This window comes from Eubalaena glacialis, chromosome 14 (assembly GCF_028564815.1).
Source record: "Eubalaena glacialis isolate mEubGla1 chromosome 14, mEubGla1.1.hap2.+ XY, whole genome shotgun sequence".
NCBI lineage: Eukaryota > Metazoa > Chordata > Mammalia > Artiodactyla > Balaenidae > Eubalaena > Eubalaena glacialis.
In genome coordinates this window covers 46,614,096-46,634,900 of record NC_083729.1, presented here as the reverse complement: position 1 = coordinate 46,634,900, position 20,805 = coordinate 46,614,096, and the positions used below count along the sequence as shown (strand labels likewise).

Here is a 20,805-nt window from a genome sequence, read left to right as displayed (position 1 = left end):
CGTAGCATGGCGCCGATTTACCAGGAGGAGCCAGCCCCAGCAGACACGCTTACCTGATTTTTCTTTATTAACAGCTGCACGGTCTGGAGGTTGTGGCCGTGATCCGTGGAAGTTGCCAAAGGCATCCTCTCTCCAACCCACAACTGGAAGGAATTGTAAATAGGTGGTCAGGGCCCCTCAAAAAGAACAAATATTTGATGCAAACGAGGGCAGGAGGGGAGAGCAGGGAGGCCAGCGTGAGAGAGGAAGTGTGTTCAACCCCACTGGGGGATAAACAACAAGGTCCTACTGTACAGCACAGTGAACCATATTCAACATCCTGTGATAAACCCTAATGGAAAGGAATATGAAAAAGGACATATACAGGTATAACTGAGTCACTCTGCTGTACAGCGGAAATTAACACAACATTATAAATCAACCATACTTTAATAAAATTTAGAAAAAGAAAAAGAATCCCACTGGGAAGGGCGACCTGGGGAGTCTGCCCTCCTTCTCCGATACAGGGCACGGGCCAGTCTTCCAGACCTCACTTCATCCTCAACACCGGACCCTCCATGAGTCCTCATTCTTTGTTTTTAAAACTACCGTTCTAGGGGCATTAAACCCTTGAGTTATGTTTAGAAAACCCGACAGAAAAACAGAGTTACATTTTGTGTTGATACACGGAGCAGGGCTGGGACGGCTCAGCCCACTGACGTGACCGAGGTGGGTCGGGCCCAGAAGTGAGAACACGGGCACCAGGCTGGCCAGGCGGGGAGGTACTCACGATCTCGTCCTCCACGTCCCTGTTGAACTGATGGATCTCTTTGGAGGCCAGCAGGTTCTGCTTCCTCTCGCTCAGGGGCTCCAGCAGCTCCGTGAACTTGGTCTGCACGGTGAGGCGCCTGCTGTCCACCTCGTCCGTGCTCTTCCCCTCCTGGCTCAGGGCCTGCGCCTGGCTCTGGAGCTCTTCGATCTCCTTCTTCCGCACCTCCATCTGATTCTCCAGCATCTGAGGGCGAAGACAGACCCACCTTCACACCTGAGATGAGGGACACATGGAGGGTGCTGCAAAATGTTCCCTTGTGGCACTGGCCAAAATGGAAGACCCAAGAATATTCACTGATACAGTGGAGAGCCCAAGAAATGGTTCCCCACAGCCAGCGAACCAGCAATTAGCGCTCCACTTGGTCAGCTGATCTTTCAAAAAAAAATCCCTAGAAAGATTTTTTCAACTTGGGAGCAACAGTCAAGTTTATCCAGGAACTTAGGAGGCAAATGACAGGGGAAACAAGAATTAATTATGGGGAAAGGACAGTCTTCATCTGCCTGTTCAGAAGCCATAACGACGTTGGAAACCAGCTTAACCCCCAGCAAGGAGTCAGGTCTTCTGCTTCCAGTTCTTTTAGGCCAGAAGGACAGCCAATGTTACCATCTTCTCTCGATTTCTTCAATCAGAAAGCTGATTATTCTTTTTTAAAACACTGGATAATGGCTAAAAACATTCTGTGTATTTACATGAGGAACACGAGCAAAAGCAGAAGCAGAGGTCTCTCACTCAGGAAAGACCACCCTGGGAAGCCCACACACTGCCGGCTTAGAGACAAGGGGCTGGCGTCTGAGAATAGACTGACTCTTTTCTTAGGTAGGGGAGGACTCGGCCACACACTGCAAACCTGGCCCAGGGAGCTCCTGCCGGGTTCTGCCACCATCTTGCTTGCTCAACCTCACCAGAGCTGTTTCCTCCTCAATTCAGAGTAAATTCATTGGCCCTTAGAAGGGCTTTACTGTGATGCAAAAAACCCCAAATTTCTTTTATTATTTATAAAGTGCCCTGAACAACTCAGGTAACTATCACACATCTAGACGTTATATAGTGAAGTATGCAAACACGATAACTTTCCTTCATGTTAATTGTGGACTAAATGAAATGAATATTTACTCAACTGTTAAGTGGTGATACTATCCATCAACCAAGATGATAATGAAAGAATATTTCCATGCATGGACACCCAACACTGCTACTGTGTCTTTCCAGTTGATTCTGGAAATGTCCCACGATGCTGTCAGAGCCCACTGTGCTGGGTTAAAATCCCTTCCCACACCAAGGGGATGTCTGAGAACACGGTGGGCGAGTTAAGACTATCAGGACCACGGCAGGGAAACAGCCACTTGCCTGTTGCTTTTTCAGCAGGATGTTGACACTGGTGAGGTCTTTGCCATAGTCGTCAGATTGAATCTGACTCTCCAGACCGTGCAGCCATTTGTCCAGATCTGCACAGCTCTGGGTGAAGAGTTCAGCTCTGTTTGCATCGAAGAGCCGCTGGGCCTTGGTCTGTGTGGTAGACTCAAGGACTTCCCACATTTTATGTAAACCTGTGAGTTTCTCCTTCACCACGGCTTCCGTCTCTGGCTTTTCTGAAATGAGCTGCATTCCTTCCTGGAAAACACACATACATGCAGTTTGCAGGAGAATAGGTGTCACTGTGAAAAACAAACCTGAGATATTTGATCTGTGAGTTTCCTATTCATTCAACACACACACACACAGACACACACACGCACACGCAGCCTTTCCAACGTAGAGTTAATGGAAAACACAAATACATGCAGTTTGTAGGAGAATAGGTGTCACTATGAAATACAAACCTGAGATATTTGATCTGTGAGTTTCCTATTCATTCAACACACACACACACACACACACGCACATGCAGCCTTTCCACGTAGAGTTAACTGCTCAACAAAACTGACAATGGCCTGGCCTACTGTGGTTTTCACAGGCGTGGAGCACCAAGTGATTGCTGGGGCTTAGGGACACTTAATGCCAATAACCTAAAACTCCATCCCCTCCACATCATCCCCAAGAGACCATAATACATTATTTTAACTGTTAAGAGTTTGAAACAATATAGAGTGTGAAGGAAGAGAAGGGTGGGTGGGGAATGTCACATTCATGTTCTATTGTGCTGCAGAGAACCTCCCTGTGCCGAAGCAACACATTTTAGATTATTTAAAATATATAATATTTCTAAGTTCTGTGGATCTGCTCAGTCTCTGTCACAGTCCAGCACACATAACATGATCAACAGAGTGAGGACGCCGCCCCAGGGGCTTGCGGTCCATCAGGTGCAGCAAATGAGACACACAACAGAAACTCAACTCCTAGTAGTCATCAAAAGACAAAGCAGGGCTTCCCTGGTGGCGCAGTGGTTGAGAATCTGCCTGCCAATGCAGGGGACACGGGTTCGAGCCCTGGTCTGGGAAGATCCCACATGCCACGGAGCGACTGGGCCCGTGAGCCACAACTACTGAGCCTGCGCGTCTGGAGCCTGTGCTCCGCAACAAGAGAGGCCGCGATAGTGAGAGGCCCGCGCACCACGATGAAGAGTGGCCCCCGCTTGCTGCAACTAGAGAAAGCCCTCGCACAGAAACGAAGACCCAACACAGCCAAAAATAAATAAATAAGTAAATAAATTAAAAAAAAAAGACAAAGCAGGCATTTTGTGCCACCTGGTTGGGTTTCTGCTTTTCTCCCTTCTGCTGGGTTGAAGTCAGGAGTTGGTAGGTGGAGGTGGGACTGCTCCCGGCTGTGTAACTTCTGTATGTGGTCAGATATGACTCAAATATGCTGGAAAACGTGCTAAATACAAAGGAGCTCATTTCCACCCAGTTCGTTTACTCACCACAGCCACACTGACGGAGCCCCATCAAACATCTTAACTCACCTTCTCAATTTTGTCAAGCCATTCTTTGTTGGATGCGAGTTCTGCCATAAAGGCTTGATGTTTTAACCATTTACTGTGCAGATTTCTGGCTTCATCATAAGACATGTCCTGGGCTGTAAGCATCTTTTCATTGATCCAGAGAGACAGCTAGGAAAGAAAAAAAAAATCAGGAAGGTTTCAGAAATTGTGATCGCAGACATCAGCCTTTCTTGTGCCCGGAAAGAGCCATTATGTCGTACTACACACACTCCATGTTTCCATGTCGACAGACAGCCAAACGTTCACTTTACAACTCTGACCTGTCACAGCAGGTATCTCCACTGTCTGGACGCTGTACTGGAGCCTTGCTCCCAACTATGTATCTAACATTAAATCCAGGAGTACAAAAGTGCCCCGAGCCAGCTTTCAAACTGCTTGGCACCCTTAACCAGCTTTTCCCCCAAAGGCTTGTGTTTAAAATTCTGCCCTAACCAGGCTAAGTCACAACCTTCTTTCTCCTTCAAATAGCCATGCCAGCTATACCATGTTAATCATGATTAAGTGTCTTCTACTCTGTTCAGTCATCTTCTTACTCTTTTAGTTCTTTTATTTAAAAAAAACCAAAGCCCCTACTCTTTTATCCCTCCCTTTTCCTTCACAGGCCTATCTATGGGGATGCCAAAAAGCATAAGTAACTTGCTCACTATAGGGGTAAGGCAGCAACGATGCCCTCTCAATGCTCCCTTCAAGTCTGAGTCACCTTCGCCTTTTCTTCTATAGCCTCTGTCTGTAAAGAACCTTCCATTCAGACCAAGAACACTTCACAGGACTTGATTTTGAGACCCAACATGTCTTGCTTGGATCTGAACTCTAGGAAGCCTCTTCACAGAGCCTGCCAGCCACTGACAGACAGATCTGAGAAGCCTGGGGTGGGAGTCAGCCCAACCTGGCTCCTGGACACACTTCTCTTGCTGGCTTTCATCCTGATTTGCCTGGCTCCTCACTGCCTGCCTGTAGTTAGCCACACCAGCACTAACCAGGAAGAGCTTTTGTTTGCCCAGGCGAAAGATACGCAAACAAACGCAGGATCAGCCTGGAACCAGAAGCAAACGTCTTCAGGGGCTGTGCCCTTTCTCCTAATGTGACCACAAGAAGCCACTCTTACACCAGTTGCTGCCACAACGAATCTGCACCCAAACTGCTTCATGGTGCCATCACCAAAGGTTTAGAAATGGTGCATAAAACCAACAGAAACGCTTACAGAATCAACAATTCCGAGGCCATTCACTTGCACCCTGGGCTGCTGCTAGGAAAGCCTTCCCCATAAATTTGCTTCAACAATACAACGTCTGTTCTTTGAAAATGATGTCAAGGAGGGTGATGCGGGTCATGGGAGCACCCCGGCTCTGCACATGGGTGAACCCCCAGGCACCATCCCTACTTTCCTCAGGATACTCACCCACCACACAGGAGGGAGTGGGGTTGAAAGCAAAAAGTAGTGAGATCTTTGATGTCACGCTTTATTAAGAGAAAAAAACCCAGTAAATCTCATAAAGCCCTTTGTAAGCAAGGAGCATAGATTTGTTACACAACAGCCGAGACACTAAATTTCCTACTTTAAAAGCATTACCTATTTTCCTTCCAGTTACCTGAGTAACTAAGATCTGAAATGCTATGGCCATTCAATCTAAGGAGAAAAGAGGTTAAAAGGAAACCAAATGGTAAAACTTTCCCCTGTACTCTGTACACACACACTAAACACAATAAAAGGCATTTATCCGAAGTGCAAAGGACATTCACATATTTGCGCTATTCATAAACAGCTACCCAAGAGAGATTTTTAAAAAAAGAGCTACATAAAAATCAGAGGCTTATAAACAAATCTGCTCTTTGCTGAACACATCATCCTACAGATAAAGCAGCGTGCAATGCAGCACAATGAAATGGAGCTACGGAACTTGCTAGCTTATCAGCCCTCCATCAGCATTCTGGAATCAGAACCACAGTTATTATTTGTGGGCATTTACAAAGGTCATTTAAGAATATACTCATTCTCTGCAGAAAAGAACACTGTGCAGATTGGAAAAGGATAGGAAAAAATGCTTTGATCACTGAATTAAGCTCAAAGCAAGGCACTGAACTCGCTATCCCTGTGCCACCACGTCTAGTTATACTGTCCTCCTGGGGAAAAAAGAAATCAATTTCAGAAAACAGGAGGTATGGTGGGAGGGAATAAAACAGAAAAGCAGTGCCTTTTAAATCATTCATTTTTCAGGATATCACATTAAAATAACAGTACAAAAACTATGATGCTCTTTGTATCGCTATCTATAACTGGGACTAGGTGGGCCCTGCTCATTCCCACGGCACCGCTGCGATAAATTTCCCCATCCAGGAAGTGTTTGTGGGGGGTTAGCAATGACGGCAGATTTCACAACCCAGCCCCCTCTAGCCTCTAACCCACGAGGAAGGGAGCGTGACAGCCAGACAACCTGGATTCTCTAGACCTTGAACAATACCAACAGCCAGCAATGGTATTAAGTCTGACCTCTGGGTGCTCTATAAAAATCCACCAGCACAATAATAGATAGGTTTTCAAATGTTGGGCTGGTCCACACACAAGCTCCATTCTCAGAGGTTCTGGCTTAAAAGGGGTGTATTTTAATGAGGCTGAATGATGGAAAGTTTATAGTCAAAGAATAGTTATCTCTTAATAATAATATCACCCCTTTGCTTGTACTGCTACACTGAGGGTTTTGGAGCCCCAAACCTGACCTAAATTCCGTCACTATGTGGAAACTATATATGCTGATGTGGTACCCCCAGCAGATCCTATGGTTGTAGTAACTCTTAATGAGGTTCAAGGAGAGAAAGATAAACCAGGGAGACTTGGCCGAGCAGTCACAAAGAGACCTGCGAATCATCTCCAGGAAAAAAAAGCCCGGTCAAAACCTTTGTGCATACTTTGAAGGGAAATCGTGCAGGGCTGAGCCCTCTGGGCGTGCCTAACAGTCACTGGTGTGTGTTAAGGAGGGAACTCCTTGTAACTAAGGATGCTAATTTGGAACAAGCGTTAACAAAGATCTAAAAATCTACTAAAACTATTTCCTGTGATTCAACTTGGAAGGACTATCGTTTTATCTGCTTACTTTTCCCACACATTTCTATTTTCGAATCCACACGTATGTAAATGGAAAATCGGGGGCTGGAAATTTCAACTGAGCTTCTCTCAAAGGTTCCTCCGACCTCTCACTTCCTGCTCATTTCCTGGCATTCTTTTTCCCAAATTTAGTCCAGGTTTCACCATGTTCAGGTCAATGAATTTCATCCCAGTAACTTGTCCTTTAAGCAAGGGTATGGAATCCCACTGATTTCCCCAGCACAACACTTCCAGTATGTCTTGAGGTTAGAACAAGTCACTGGTGGTGCTTCAAGGGAAACATCAAGGTACTTCAGGGACCTTCGATCTGGGGAAGGCACAGCCCAGGCTGCAAACGTCTCCTGACAACTTTCACTCCCTCCATTGCTGAAGGGCCACTCGGTATTCACTGCAGCGCATCATGCAACTCTACGCAGCTAACCTTGGAGCCCGTTACTCTTCCCTATGCCTTGTCTGGGGACGTGAATGCCTCTTTAAATGAGCATCCTATTCAAATGGGTTATTAATGCTCAGGTGTCACTTGAAGAGGCACTCCTGTCCTCAGCCTGTCTGGCTCCAGGCAAACCCCGAGAGACCTAGATCCATCAGTGTGGCCCTGAAAGCCAGCAGACCCTAAGTCACATAGTTGAGGGGCTTTCTTCCCTTCTCAAGGTTTAGCTACTAGAGCATATTTTAAGATTCACAGTAAGACAGCAGTTTAATGGACATGAAGGATCGCTTCTGTCACCGTCTCTCTGACTCAGCTGTTCTTAAAGCCACATTTCTTTTAACACACAGCTATAAGTTTGCATGTGAGGGATTTGTGATGAGTCCAGTCATATTTTTAGCACATGACCTTGATCCTCTCCCCACCCCGCAAACTCCCCGTCCCCAAGGTCCCTGTAGCTTCACTTGGATATTCTTCATCCCATTTCTGCCTCCAATGGGATTTAAGTCTAATAAACCAGAAAGGACCGGGTCTCACTGTGGTTCTCTGGCAGACAGTGAAATACGATGTGCTCGTGATCTCACACATGTGAAGTCAGCTGGATGCTTTTTTCCAACTAGCTTGCAGAGAGATTGCATTTTTCTGGCTAACTTTAGTTTCCCCCGTTTGTTTATGCATGTATCAGGGGAGTATGAAATAGTTTGAGAATCATCAGATTAATACCACATGCTAAAACTCAAGAGTTTGAAATCAGGATGACTGCTCTTGGCGTATCAGACAGACACCTGAGGAGCCTGAAAGATGGATATTTCAAGGTCTTCAGTGAATAAGAAAGTCAGTTTGTATTTTTTTAAATCTTTCTTCTTACCTGGGTAGCCAACTGCAGTTCCTTTTAGTTCTTTCCTTCTGTACTATTAAATGTGCGTTATTGTAAATAGTTTAAAATATAATATTAGATGCTTTTAGGTTACAGAATACTTGAGAATATCACTGTCTTTGACGATGGAAATGTTCTACATCTGCATTGTCCATGTGATATGGCAGCCACGAATCACAGTTGGCTACCGAGCACTTAAAATACAGCGAGTATGATGGAGGAACTACACTCTTAATTTCATTTGATTTAAAATGAGACAGCCACATGTAGCTAGTGTCTACTGTATTGGACAGCACAGTTCTAGACTACAATATTCTAGATTGTAATAATCTGGTTACTCCGAGTGGTAGCTTGTAGGCTGGAGAACTGACACTGCCCCACCTGCCAATTATATACGTGATATGAATTTCTGGCCTCAGTTAATTTTATAATTCCAAGGGCTCTTATGCCAAATGCTCGGCGGCTCTTGTGAGAAGAGAGGAAAGGAGGGGTTAAAAGGAGACGCACCTCCTGACAATCTTGCAGGAATTTCTGAAGATCCCTGTTGTCCTTCAGTCTCATCAGAAGCTCACTGGCTGCCTCACGATTCTTCCTATGTCTGTTACAAAGATAAGAAAAATAATTTTAAAAAGAGGCAGTAGGGAATCTTGAAATGCAGAATTTACAACTCGGCTTCTTTCCTGGGTCTCAATATATGCTGAAAACAGTTTGCCTACAGTTCTCAATCATGTCAAGGAGACAAGATAACCAAGAGAGTTTAGCATCCTCCAAATGAGTAAGCCATGGTACAAGAGACCATCACACCTGTCCCAGCCACACAACAGGCTGCGATGCAGGCAAAAGAGCTTCACAAATCTGGTGTTAGGGGAGAAAAACCCTGAGCATGTGCTGAGTAAGGGTCTCCATTTTAGGAACTATGCGAGAATATGAAATTGATCTTTAAGAAACTCATACCTGGGTGACAGGCCATGTACATGGCTAAGAAAATGCATAAAACCATGTAACTGGCTTAAAGGAACCTTCCCTGATAATGAGAGTCTCGTCAGGAGAAAAACTCACCCAAATCAACAATAAACCAAGAATGAAAATTTTTAGACCTGTGACATCACACACCTAACTCAATCCCACTCTTCATTAATAGATAAGGGTCACCAAGGTTTAAAGAAGTTAAAGCACAAAACCTTAACCGAAAAACTTAAAAGAACTGGAAGGAGCTGCTGAACTCGGGGAACGACAAGGGACGTGGAGTGCTCGCTCCCCAGCCCGGATGCTGGGCACAGGGCTTCTTGGCACACGCTGCAGAGGTGCCAGAACTCTCCTGCAAGCCTCCTTTACGCGCCCAGGGGCTTCTCCACCAGACTGTGAGGAAGAGCTATGTGAACGCTGTGAGTGCCATGAGTGCCATGGAAAGGGCTACCTTCACGTGGTTCTACTGCCATGGGGCAGAGCCGTACCACACTGAGAATCGAGAAGCATCACCCTAACACAGCTCCCCCATATTCCCAAGGAACCCAAGCGCCAGCCAGCCGAAGCGAAGGGTACGAAGAAGGATAAAGGAAGAGTGCAAATGGGGAGGTTTGGTTTTTCATTCCAATTCCCAAAGCAATTTCTTGCTGCAGTGCCTGGGCAAGGTCTCTCCACCAGCCCTGCTCGCCCCCCTGGCAGGGAGGAAGAAGAACACGACCTCTGATTCTCTACAACACCAAGAAAGGGCAGCTCAGGGAGCAGCACCTCATGCCAACTGGCTTTTCAAGAACCTTCTTCAAGAGCAAGAAAGACCTTACAGTGATGCATGTGTCACACAGGCCTGCAGTGGCTGCTGGCAACAAGGGACAGGGGCAGCACTCTAGCTACCATCTTGCCTGGGGACCAAAGGGAAACGCCCTCTGTTCCTACAGGTACCGGCGACTACAGAACACAGCTATAACATGAATGGAAATAATACTGTCAGGGAATTACTTGATACATAGGATGACTTTTTTTTTTTTTTAGTTGAAAGGGGTTTCATACCTTCAGGAAAAGGGGTCTTAATATGTTTATACCACTTAGGCAAAATGCAACCATAGAAAAGTACTTCTCATATAATGCTAAATGAAAAGAGTTTATCCACAGCCAATGATACAAAACTCCAAGGCACAAACTGGAAAAGCAAAAACTAAAATGGCATGTGCTAAGGGTGAGATTAAAAAGTAGTAGTTTCCACCTCCCCTCCGAATTTTTAACATTGTAGCTTTTATAATAAAAAATAAAGGCCAAAGCCCCTTTACTTCATTGCTATCCTTTCTCAAAGATCAAAAATTTTTTAAAAATGTTTTTTAAAGATTGTTAGTGATTTTGGACTAAAGGAATTAGTCATCTAAAAATGTGGGTGGGGAAGGAATGTCAAGAAAAGTTCTTCAAGTTCCCAACCCTCAAATTCCAGTCACTATTTGTAGGGGGGTTTAAGAGAAAGAAAGCAAATAAAGTAAACCTTCAGGAGGAAGGTAATTTGAGTTGGAGTTAAGTCACAAAACTCAAGAGTCCCGCCTTTAGCCAAAGGCCTTGAATGAAAGTTCCCATTCCCTTCCCTGGCGTCACACAAAAATGCTATGATGGCAAGGAGTAATCAGAGACACGGGCAGTTAAACCAGGACATGCAACTTTGAAGCTCGTAGAAATAACAGGAGTAAAAATAACTTCAAACACTGAGAAAATTTACTAAGAGAGAAATACCACCGGACGGAATCTCTCTCATGTAATCAAGACTCACACGTGCCCAGTAGACTTCTGCCTGGACAATTTTCCTCTTTCGGTGGGTGCATGAAGGAGGGAAAGGCCAAATGGTGATTTAAGGCCTCATGTCCAAACAACACAGATCAGGAGGGCATGAGGATGGCCTCTGAGTGATATGCTCTGTGGAACGAAAACCAGCTACACAGGCAGCTGAGATGGCTGCTGCTTCAGAAAACCCTCGAGAGAAGTGAGCGTGGCTTAACTGTGCATTGGTGGTCACCAATGGTATTCACGGGAAGTGAAACTTGGGAAGGTCTTTCAAAGGGTGATCGCGGATTTAGTTATAGGGAAGGACCTTCTTAAACTTGGCCGTAGCTTTCCACACTCCTAAGAGTGCTCTTTGGGGCAAGGTTAAATCTCTTGCTTTCTTTCCATCTCTCACCACCTACCCCTATAATGAGACTCAAAAGCTCCTCACCACATGAGGCAGGTATTGGGCTTAACTGTGTTTCTTATGGAAAATAAAGAACCACAGGTACCTAAGTAAAGTGGGTTGGTGATTTTTAAGCTTTTTTTCCCACGTGAGATCAGGTCTGGCTTTATGAAACTGGACACTTTTCCTTTTCTCCCAGGACTGCACTGGGGCTGGAATTTCCCTCTGAGCCAGTAAGCTCACCCGTTCACAACCCCCTGAGCAGGCTTGGACAGCAGGCTCCTTTCCATCCAGTCACAAGCCCTTTAAAGGACACTCACGCCCCACCCACATCTGTTAAAGAGTCAGTGTCTGTGTTCTAGTACTTCTTCTTCTCAACAAACTTCAGTGGTAATCGATGAGATTTCCGGAACGTAAGCAGGTTATGATGATTTTGCTTTCTACAAAAATAGCTTCACGGGAGCGTCAGAATGTTTCTGGACGGGTATCAGATCCGAAGAGTTAGATATTTACTTAGCTTGTGCCCTGACACCACCTGGAACTCAGATTTGTGTATTTTTTTATAACAGACCAGTGTCCTCTGGGGTCAAGTTTCAGATCTTGAGGCCTCTGGGGATACTAAAGTGAAACCAGAATTCGGTTATCACGTGCTGAGGAAAATAAGAAAATGTAGTCCTCCTGAGGGCAGATCACTGGAAAGCCCCATCCCCCTTCCATCTCTCTTATGCTTATGGATAGTAGGGAATCTTCTTCCCAATGCTTTTTTTTTTTTTTTTTTAAATTTTATTTATTTATTTATTTATTTATGGCTGTGTTGGGTCTTCGTTTCTGTGCGAGGGCTTTCTCTAGTTGCGGCAAGTGGCGGCCACACTTCATCGCGGTGCCCGGGCCTCTCACTATTCGCGACCTCTCTTGTTGCGGAGCACAGGCTCCAGACGCACAGGCTCAGCAATTGTGGCACACGGGCCCAGTCGCTCCGCGGCATGTGGGATCCTCCCAGACCAGGGCTCGAACCCGTGTCCCCTGCATTGGCAGGTAGATTCTCAACCACTGCGCCACCAGGGAAGCCCGCAATGCTTTTTTAACAACAGAAATCCCCAGGAGGCCTTGGAACCCCAGGGGCCCAGGCTCTCAGTCAAGGACAAAAGGAAGGTTAAGCCGCACTTGAGAGCTGCTGAAGCATTCTCTCACACCCAGGAGCCTCCGGTCTTGACAGAGTCAACTGCTTCCAACAAGCCCTTGCAGCTGCAGCATCAGGGGACGGATAAACACACTGAGGAAGCTGCCAGGCAGCTGCACGCCTGCCTGAACACAAGTGTCCCCAGTGGCCCGGCCTGCCTTCAGGAAACCAGCTGTGTGCACCTAACATGGAAGAACATGGTGTATCATGTTTACAAAACAACACGAGAAAAGAAATTCTTTCTCCTCCAGGTTAAGCCTGTCTTGCCCAATCCTTGTTTCTCACACTCATTGAAGAAGGGCTTGGTAGAGGGATTTTTTTCTTTTTATTTTTCGTAGCTGTTTTAAAAGCAACAGATACAAAATTATAATTAATATACCTTACACCCTATTCCATAGTACCACCCTGAGAGCATATGGTTTAGGATCTGAATCACTGCAAAGGACAGACTGGTTAAAGCCAGGAGCTCAATCTTTACAGGGCAAGAGCAATTCCCCTCTCCACTACACACTGTAAAACGTTCATCTGGCTTAGGGTCCCAGGAGACCCTCTCAGACATGGTAAGAAGGTAAGTAAGGAAACGCTCTCAGCAAGAAGTTCTTCCTCTTCGCTGCTCTTGAAGGCCAGAGAACCCTTGAGGAAGAGGTTGTTTCTCGATGACATCAGTCTCACAACGAGCCCTTCAATCTGGCCCAGGGCTCACTGGCACCGGAGAAGACCAGCTGGAGCAGAGGCTAGTGACCGACCCAGATGGGCCACACCCAGAGAGAAGTGGCCAGTCCAGAACCAAGCCAGAGCCCGCTCAGGTTGTGCTTCCAAACCAGATCTGCCCACACCTCCTACTTCAGTAAGAACCAAGGCAGAGTTAGGAGTCAGGGGTGAGGGTCTAACAGAGAACACTGGCCAGGGAGAAAAATCTTTTGGAAATAAACTGCAAATAAATAAATAAATAAATAAAAATAAAACAAGAGCATCTAATCTTGGAGAGGCCTTGGCAGAAAAGGAGGAAAAGAGTCTTGTTTCTTATTATGAGAAAGATCCTATTACAGCATTACCCAAGCCAATTTTCCAAGAAAGGCCTGATGGTGTTCACTTTTGCCTCTGCCAGGTACTCAGGACAAGCCAACTTTGCCCTTCCTCCCTGTCCCCTCCTGAAAGGCCTCAGAGGAGCCTTGTGTGGATGAAGGTGAATGTGAGCTTGGCTGCGGAAGCGTCTGGCTTTCGGGGTCCCACTGGGTGACACGCTACGTGTCACCTCTCACAGAGCAAGGCTCACACCCCACCGCTACTCAGCACTCTGGCTCTCCTAAGTCTTTGGTTAAGAATTAGTCTGGCGTCTCAGGCTTTCTTTCTATTGTAGATTAAATTTTGCTAGGTGCCCACGTCCTGCCCACTGGGGGAATTTATACCCACAGCCCCAAAGACGTTGGCCAGTGATTCAGATGTTTGACAGCCCCAGGGTGCATGACTCCCTTGAGAACCTCAGGATGCCGCACCTGTCATCGATAGAGTCCACCTTCTCCTGGATGCGGTCCGAACTGATGTTCCCATCGCTCACCAGCCTCCGGCCCGTCTCCACAACTGCATTGATCTTCTCCTCGTTGGCGTCCATGGTGGTCATGAAGTCCTCTTGTTTTTTAATAGCTGCTTCAGCTCCTTCCAAGGTGGTGGGCATTTCAGTATGGGCCAAAACATACTCCTTATTTAAAAAGGGAAAAACAAAATCAGAGCAGGATGAGAAATCATGAAATACAACTTGCTTTCAGAACAACAACAAAAAAGCACTCTTTCCTACATCCTGCATTTCCACGCAACATACTTTGCAACAATTGCTTCGTCACACTTACATGAAATTATCTATGGAGTCAGATAACACAAAAAGTTGGGCGGGAAAAAAAATCCCAGTGGGACACCGCAAGTGACTAAATTTCCCTAAGTGGTTAAATGCTCTTATTTTTTTCCCAAAGAGAGTGAGGGAAGTGAACAAAGGTTTGTGCATCAGCCACAAGGGTCCACTCATGTGCCCATAAGGTGACAGCAACAGACCGTTCAAACCCAATCTTTTAAGAGGGATTATCAACCACAATGTTGGTGACCATCCTTAGCTCTTTCTTCTTCTCTAATCTCTAATGCCCTTGGGTCATTGGGTCAAGTCCCTGACCTTTCTAGAGCAACGAAGACAGAACCATTCAGAAAAAAAAAAAAAATCCCCTAAAATATTGGGTTGGCCAAAAAGTTCGTTTGGATTTTTCCGTAATCTTATGGAAAAACCCGAACTTTTTGGCCAACCCAATACTTTTTAGATTGAATTAACACCTCTCAGAATGTCGCTAATTTAATGAACTGCTATGAGGACATACGTACTATGAACACACTAAGAGGTCCTCGACCGTAACTGCAGTGGAATTGTACTTTGCAAGGCAAGATAGCCCCTGTGGAAATCTTCAACTCTATCCCCTACGTTGTGATGGGTTTCAGTGCCTTAGATGTCAGGAAAAAACAAATGTCCTTCCATCATTCTTCTCATTTCCCACAGGTGAGGTTTAAACCAGCAGCCCCGGCAGAAATGCTTCCAAAGGCAGCCAGGGCCTGCTCCGACAGGAAGGAAGCCAAGGCAAGGAGGGACGTTACCTGGTTGTTAAGGAAGGCTTCGGCCTGCTTGGTGTCCCGCAGGAACTGCTGGTAGGCGTGGGACTGGGAGAGAAGGTTCTGCCTGTTCTCCCACATCTTGTGGAGCTCATTCCACCCAGTGTCCAGGGCCTGCAGCCGCTGCCGCAAGAACATGTACTGGGCGTCGGTCTGGCCCTGGGTGACCATCTCACCCATGTCCCTCATCTTCTGGTAGTCCTCCTCATAGTTGTCGATCTCGTTTTTGATGTTCTCGTGCTGCGTGAGGAGCTTCTCGGCCTCGGTCAGGGTGTTGGGCATGTCCTCCGAGGCGATGGCCGTCTGGGTCCTGGAGAGCCAGGACTGGAAGTCGTCCAGGTCCCGCAGGAACTGCTGCAGCTTGCTGGCCTCTCCCAAGGAGGCCTCGCGGTTCTTCAGTGTGGTCTTCATCTCCTCCCACACGTCGCTGATCTCGGCCAGCCGAGACAGGATGGCCTGGGCCTGGTCGGGGTGCTCGGACTCCAGCTTCTCGGCCTCCTTCTGCAGGTCGCTCAGCTTTGCCTCGATGGCCACCAGGTCCCGCTCCATGCCGGTCAGCTTGCGCTGCAGGGCCATGACTCCCGCCAGGTCGTTGCCCAGGTCCTGGGTGGACTCAATGACCTTGGTCTTCTCCCGAATCCAGGACTTGGTTTCGTTGCACTCGAGGTGGTAGTTCTGGATGCTCAGGGCGGAGAGGAGAGCGTCCTTCTTCCGGTCCACCAGCTCCCTGAACTGACTCCACCTGTGGGTGCAGGGGCGGAGGAGAGAGCAGAGTGGGAGAGAGGCCGGAAGCTCACGGCTGGACAAGGAAATTAACAGTGACGGTCGAAGCTGCGGCTTCCCCTCCAACTCTGCTTTGACTACATGCGCTTTGGAAAATCATCTCCCTCAGTATATGGACACCAAATATCACCATCGAAACAGCTCAGAGACACACTATAATCTAATCGGGAAAGAGCCTGACAAGAGGGGGGGACTTGTCAAAGGAGCTGCAAAGTCAGCAGTGACAACACATCTGTCCCCCAAAGAGTCACTTAATTCATGTCTGCAATGCACATTTTACTCATCTCCGAGCTGCACCTAATGAATGTTTCCCACACCCAAAGGCTTCAGAACCAAGGCCAGCTTGCCACCATGACCTACTCAAATGTATTTATTCAACAGAAAGATAAGACCCGGACAAAGGTCCACCTTGATAATCAGGACTTTCATCCACCAATTATGTCTCAAACATGCTAAAACCCTGTTCCAGAAATCATTTTAAAAGACACAGGACAGGTGCCGCCTTGATGCCGTGATCCACCACGCTGGGCACAGGTCTCACACCCAGGTCCTCGCTTCCCACGTCGGGAGGGGCTGCCCCGAACGATGTCGCCCCCCCGCCTCCCCCCAGAGACACTTCTTGAAAAACCAGGGTATGTCGAAAGGCAGATGCCGACATCATGACGTCAGCACCACAGTGTCAGTGACCCTGTGCAGGAAATTCCTGACCGTGAGGCTCAGCAGGCGACCTCGCCATCCGGCCTGGCACACAGGGAGCCGGCCCGCCGCCTGTCTCACGCTTACCTCGTGTTGAGCTTGTCCTGCTGGGCCTTGATCTCCTTCTCACTCGGGTGGCCGCTGTGCATCAGCTGCCGCGCGATCTGGTTCACCACCGCCACCCGGGAAGCCTGGTTGTTCATCTCTGGTTCTAGGCTCTCGAATCTGCAGAGGCAATTCAACAGGGGGGTCACCTGCTCGGTCACCTCGGCTGCGAGGGGCGGGCGGGCCAGTGTCCCCGCAGCAGCCGCTCACCTGTGCTGGATGACCTCCAGGTCCTCCAGCTTCTCTGGGATCTGCATGTTGTTGAGCCACTGCTCCTTCTCGTCGATCCAGAGCTCGCAGGCGTCGGCCTCGCTGAACATCTTGTACAGGGCCAGGGTGTCCTGCAGCGCCTGCTTCCGCAGCCGCGTCAGCTCGGCCACCTCCTTGTAGCGCTCCTCGATGCCTGCCAGTCGGCCCTGCACGTCGGGAGACTCGGCGTGCTCCTGGGGGAGGGCGCCGGCCTGCTCGTGCAGCGAGTCGATGGTGGGCCGGTAGTTGGCGATCTCCTCTGCCACGTCCTTGTGCTTCTTGACCAGGGACTGGGTGGAGTACTCGTCGTGGCCCACGTCGCTGCTGGAGACGATCTTGAGGATGTCCAGCATCCAGGCGTCGATGTCGTCGGCGTCTGCCTGGAACTGATGCAGCAGCGAGGCCTCCTCCAGGCGCTTCTTGCGGATGGCCGAGAGCTGCTCCAGGTGGGCCCACTGCTCGCGAATGTAGGCGATCCGCTCCCGGATCTTCTCCGACCCGAAGTGCTCCTCGGCGATCATGTCTTCGCCCTCCTTGATGGCCTGCTCGAAGTGGCCGCTGCGGCCGCTCATCTCATCCTCGAACGCCCGGTGCTTGCTGAGCAGCCGCACGACGCTGGTGAGGTCCTTGCCATAGTCGTCGGAGGACAGGATCTTCTCCTTCTCCCGGATCCAGCCTTCCTCCTCGGCCATCTCCCAGAAGAACTTCCAGAGGCGACGGGACTCTTCCAGGCGAGCCCGGCGCTCGGCCGCCAGCTGGCAAAGCTCTTGGTAACAGAACTCCATGTGGGCCACGCGGTCTCGGATCACCTGGGGGTCGCAGGGCTTGTAACCTGTTTAACGCCAAGGCAGGCACGTGGGTGTGACAGCGGCAGCACAGGCTCCTGCGTGTTTGCAGGCAGTCGGCTACACCCCCGTTCTCCCTCCTAGATCACCAGTTTACGCTAAGTGCAGGGCCATGTGATGGGGCAATGGAGCACCTTCTAGGATCTTGACTGGATGAGGAGGGACAGGCAAGGATAACTGCTATTTTTTTTTTTTTTTTTTGCCCCAAGCGTTATTTTTTTTTTGATCACTTAGGAACCAAAAATAGCAGGTAAATTGTAAGAAAGAAGGCAGCTGCATTTAATTGTTTCTAAAACAGAACAAAACCAAATCCTTCCAAACATCCTTTAAACAAAGATATGCACAGCCAGGTGTGAAAGCCATGAGGTGTCTGAGAGACACACCAGGCTATCGGTGTGCAGACTGTGGTCTGGCAGATTTCAGTGGCCAACATCAAGCCACTAAAAGCCAAGTGGCACTTGAGTACTGAAGGAAAAGACAGGTCCATGTCAGAATAGCAAGACAGAGTTAAAATGTAATGGAAGGCCACCCTACTGCATCTCATTATACCCACGACACGGCCCACTGGGAACCCACAATAGCAAGGTAACTCTAAAGGTCCCACTGCCACACATAACCCATCTACGTCTCTGGAGATGGACTTCTGGTGACGAGGGGGTAATGTCTGGAACGGTCTGTCTTTACCTTCCCCGTCTGTTGCAAACTTCTGGGCGGAGGCATTGACACCTCTCACACGTTCTGCCTGGATGCCAATGTCCGCTTCAACCAGGGCGTGCTTCTGTAACAGGTCTTCCACGCCGAGCAAGTGTTTGCCATAGTCTTGAGACAATAATAGCACCTGCGCGCAAGAGGCAACAAAAAAGACTTCCATGAATACAACCTTGACGTCAGCGTCTCATAATCTTTGAACGGGATGGGAGCCAGCAACCAAGATGCACCCTCCCTCCAGCCAGCCATCCTCCCCATATCTTTAGGGGAAGATGATGGCATGCAAACCAGAGCAAAACAAACCCAAAAGCCTGTAGCAGGAGAGACATTATAAACTAATGACCATCTACCTTGGAATAAGAAGTCAAACCTATACTAAAAAGTAAAGAATAGAAAAAAGAAAAAAGAAGAGAGGAGGAACCAGTATGAAATATAAACTGAGCCTCCAAGAAGGAAGTGCCTGCAATAACAACCATTCAAGAAGATAAGATAAAGGTAACAGAGCTGTTTCATGTCAAAGTTTAAAGAAGTCTCCTAGAAGTTGCTGACCCCTTAACTGGATGCTCTCCTCACCTGCAAGCTCATTGGTACACCTCTGCGATACTTACACAATCAACGGGAGAAACACCTAGTTGAAAAGCTTACAAACCACATCTCTAACCAAATCTCTAACAGGGCCAGGTGACTGTCACGCTTAGGAGGTCCCGAGCAACATCTCTGGTTTAAGTTTGGACCCACTAATATTTTCTTTCATTTTTTCCATCAGCCCAATTTGGGGCTCTCATCACACATCCTCTCCAGATGGAATTTCTACTTCATTCTTACTTATGAGGAATTCTCTGGCCCAATCTGAATTATAAAGTGCATGACGAATTCTAAAATGAAAAGCACATCTCTGCTAGATTTTATGAACATTTCTATTTTAAGAGGTCAAGACAGACCATACATGAGAACATCATAAACCTGGGACAATAAGAGGGAAAACTCATGGTATGAAGTGACCTTGCTCCCCCTGCCAGGAACAGTTCAAGAGGTAAGCAAAAGACAAGGGCTGACATCCCAGGAAGGAAACCCCTCGCATGAGGTCAAGCTGGGGAACACAGCGTGTTGAGATAAAGGAGGCTTCACGGTACGGCCTGAAATCTGCCCTGTTCTGTCCTAGCTATGTGGCTAAAGGCCTGCCAGCTGGAGAACTGCTTGACACGGATGAGCTTTCATAAGAGGCTTGCATCAGAGGACACAGACAGGCACAGGACTACGGCACAACGGCAGGTCTCTTCCTGGGTTGGGGGGAAAGCTGGGAACACCATGCCCAGAGCTGTCAGTAAAGGAAGGGGAGGCACAAATCGGCACTGGCAGCCCTCTCCAACCAGCGTGCCGTCCTGTGATACATACACATATCTTGTGCTTAATTCTCGCTATAACCGGATGAGGTAGATGAGGCAGATGGTAAGTAAGCTCTCTGCTTACAGGTGAAGGAAGGAGGCTCAAGGAGATCGGGAAGCTCCGGCGCTCACCATCTGAACGCTGGCTGCCTGGTTCCCGGGATGCGTTCTGTCCACACTTCCTACTACTCTTCCGTACCACCCGCCTGGCCTCTCCCCAAAGAAGAGCCACTCACACATAGACCAATGAGACGGAAAGGCAGCCCCAACTCTAAAAAGTTAAAACCACAGAAGACCACAATTTGACTGACCCCCTACCATGGGATATACCTAAATTAGACCTGAGTCACAGCGGCAGCCCTCCAGCTATGGAACTGACCTTTGTCACAACTTCTTCTCACTTCACGTCTCATTTAACTTGTGAGCTAACAACCTTCCCGTGGGTGACATGGCCCTTCTCTGGCTGTAAGTGGGCGATCAGACCAGGGGCATGGCTGTGTGTTGGGGGGGTAGTGGGCGGGTCCCAGACGAGAGAGGCCTGACTGGATGGGCTCTGGCCTCCATGCTGGCACGTTTTACCTTCATTTCATCCATCCAGTCCATAATGTAGAGCATTTCCTGGAATATCTTCTGCAGCCCCAGGTTCATCTCGAGGCGCTGCCGCCGGGCCCTGAGCAGCTCCAGCAGGTACTCCCAGAGCCGGATGACGTTGTCCTTCCTCGCCGCGATGCGCTTGATGTCGTGGTAGTTCTCCGCTTCCAGCTCCCTGGCCACGGCCACCACGGCCTGCACGCGCTCCTCGTACGCGGCAATGTCCGTCTCAATGGCCTCGTGCTTCTTCGTGGCAGCCTCGACTGCGGGAAGGTCAAATCCAAAGTTGTCCTAAGAGAAAAGGGAACAAAAAGAAAAG

The 20,805-nt window shown here is 48.2% G+C and overlaps 1 protein-coding gene across 4 annotated transcripts in view; it reads right to left on the bottom strand.

Annotated features, from left to right (window-relative positions):
• The window catches only part of SPTBN1 (spectrin beta, non-erythrocytic 1), a 195,498-nt gene that overhangs the window by 23,287 nt on the left and 151,406 nt on the right, over window positions 1-20,805 (bottom strand). For all 4 annotated transcript variants that reach the window (XM_061168630.1, XM_061168628.1, XM_061168629.1 and 1 more), the window contains 11 exons: window positions 20,475-20,777; window positions 18,487-18,640; window positions 16,919-17,789; window positions 16,691-16,828; window positions 15,110-15,866; window positions 13,975-14,177; window positions 8,661-8,751; window positions 3,711-3,857; window positions 2,159-2,422; window positions 770-994; window positions 54-143 (listed from right to left, as the gene is read on the bottom strand). In XM_061168630.1, coding sequence (XP_061024613.1) covers window positions 54-143; window positions 770-994; window positions 2,159-2,422; window positions 3,711-3,857; window positions 8,661-8,751; window positions 13,975-14,177; window positions 15,110-15,866; window positions 16,691-16,828; window positions 16,919-17,789; window positions 18,487-18,640; window positions 20,475-20,777 — 3,243 coding nt within the window. The remainder of the gene's footprint in view (window positions 1-53; window positions 144-769; window positions 995-2,158; window positions 2,423-3,710; window positions 3,858-8,660; window positions 8,752-13,974; window positions 14,178-15,109; window positions 15,867-16,690; window positions 16,829-16,918; window positions 17,790-18,486; window positions 18,641-20,474; window positions 20,778-20,805) is intronic.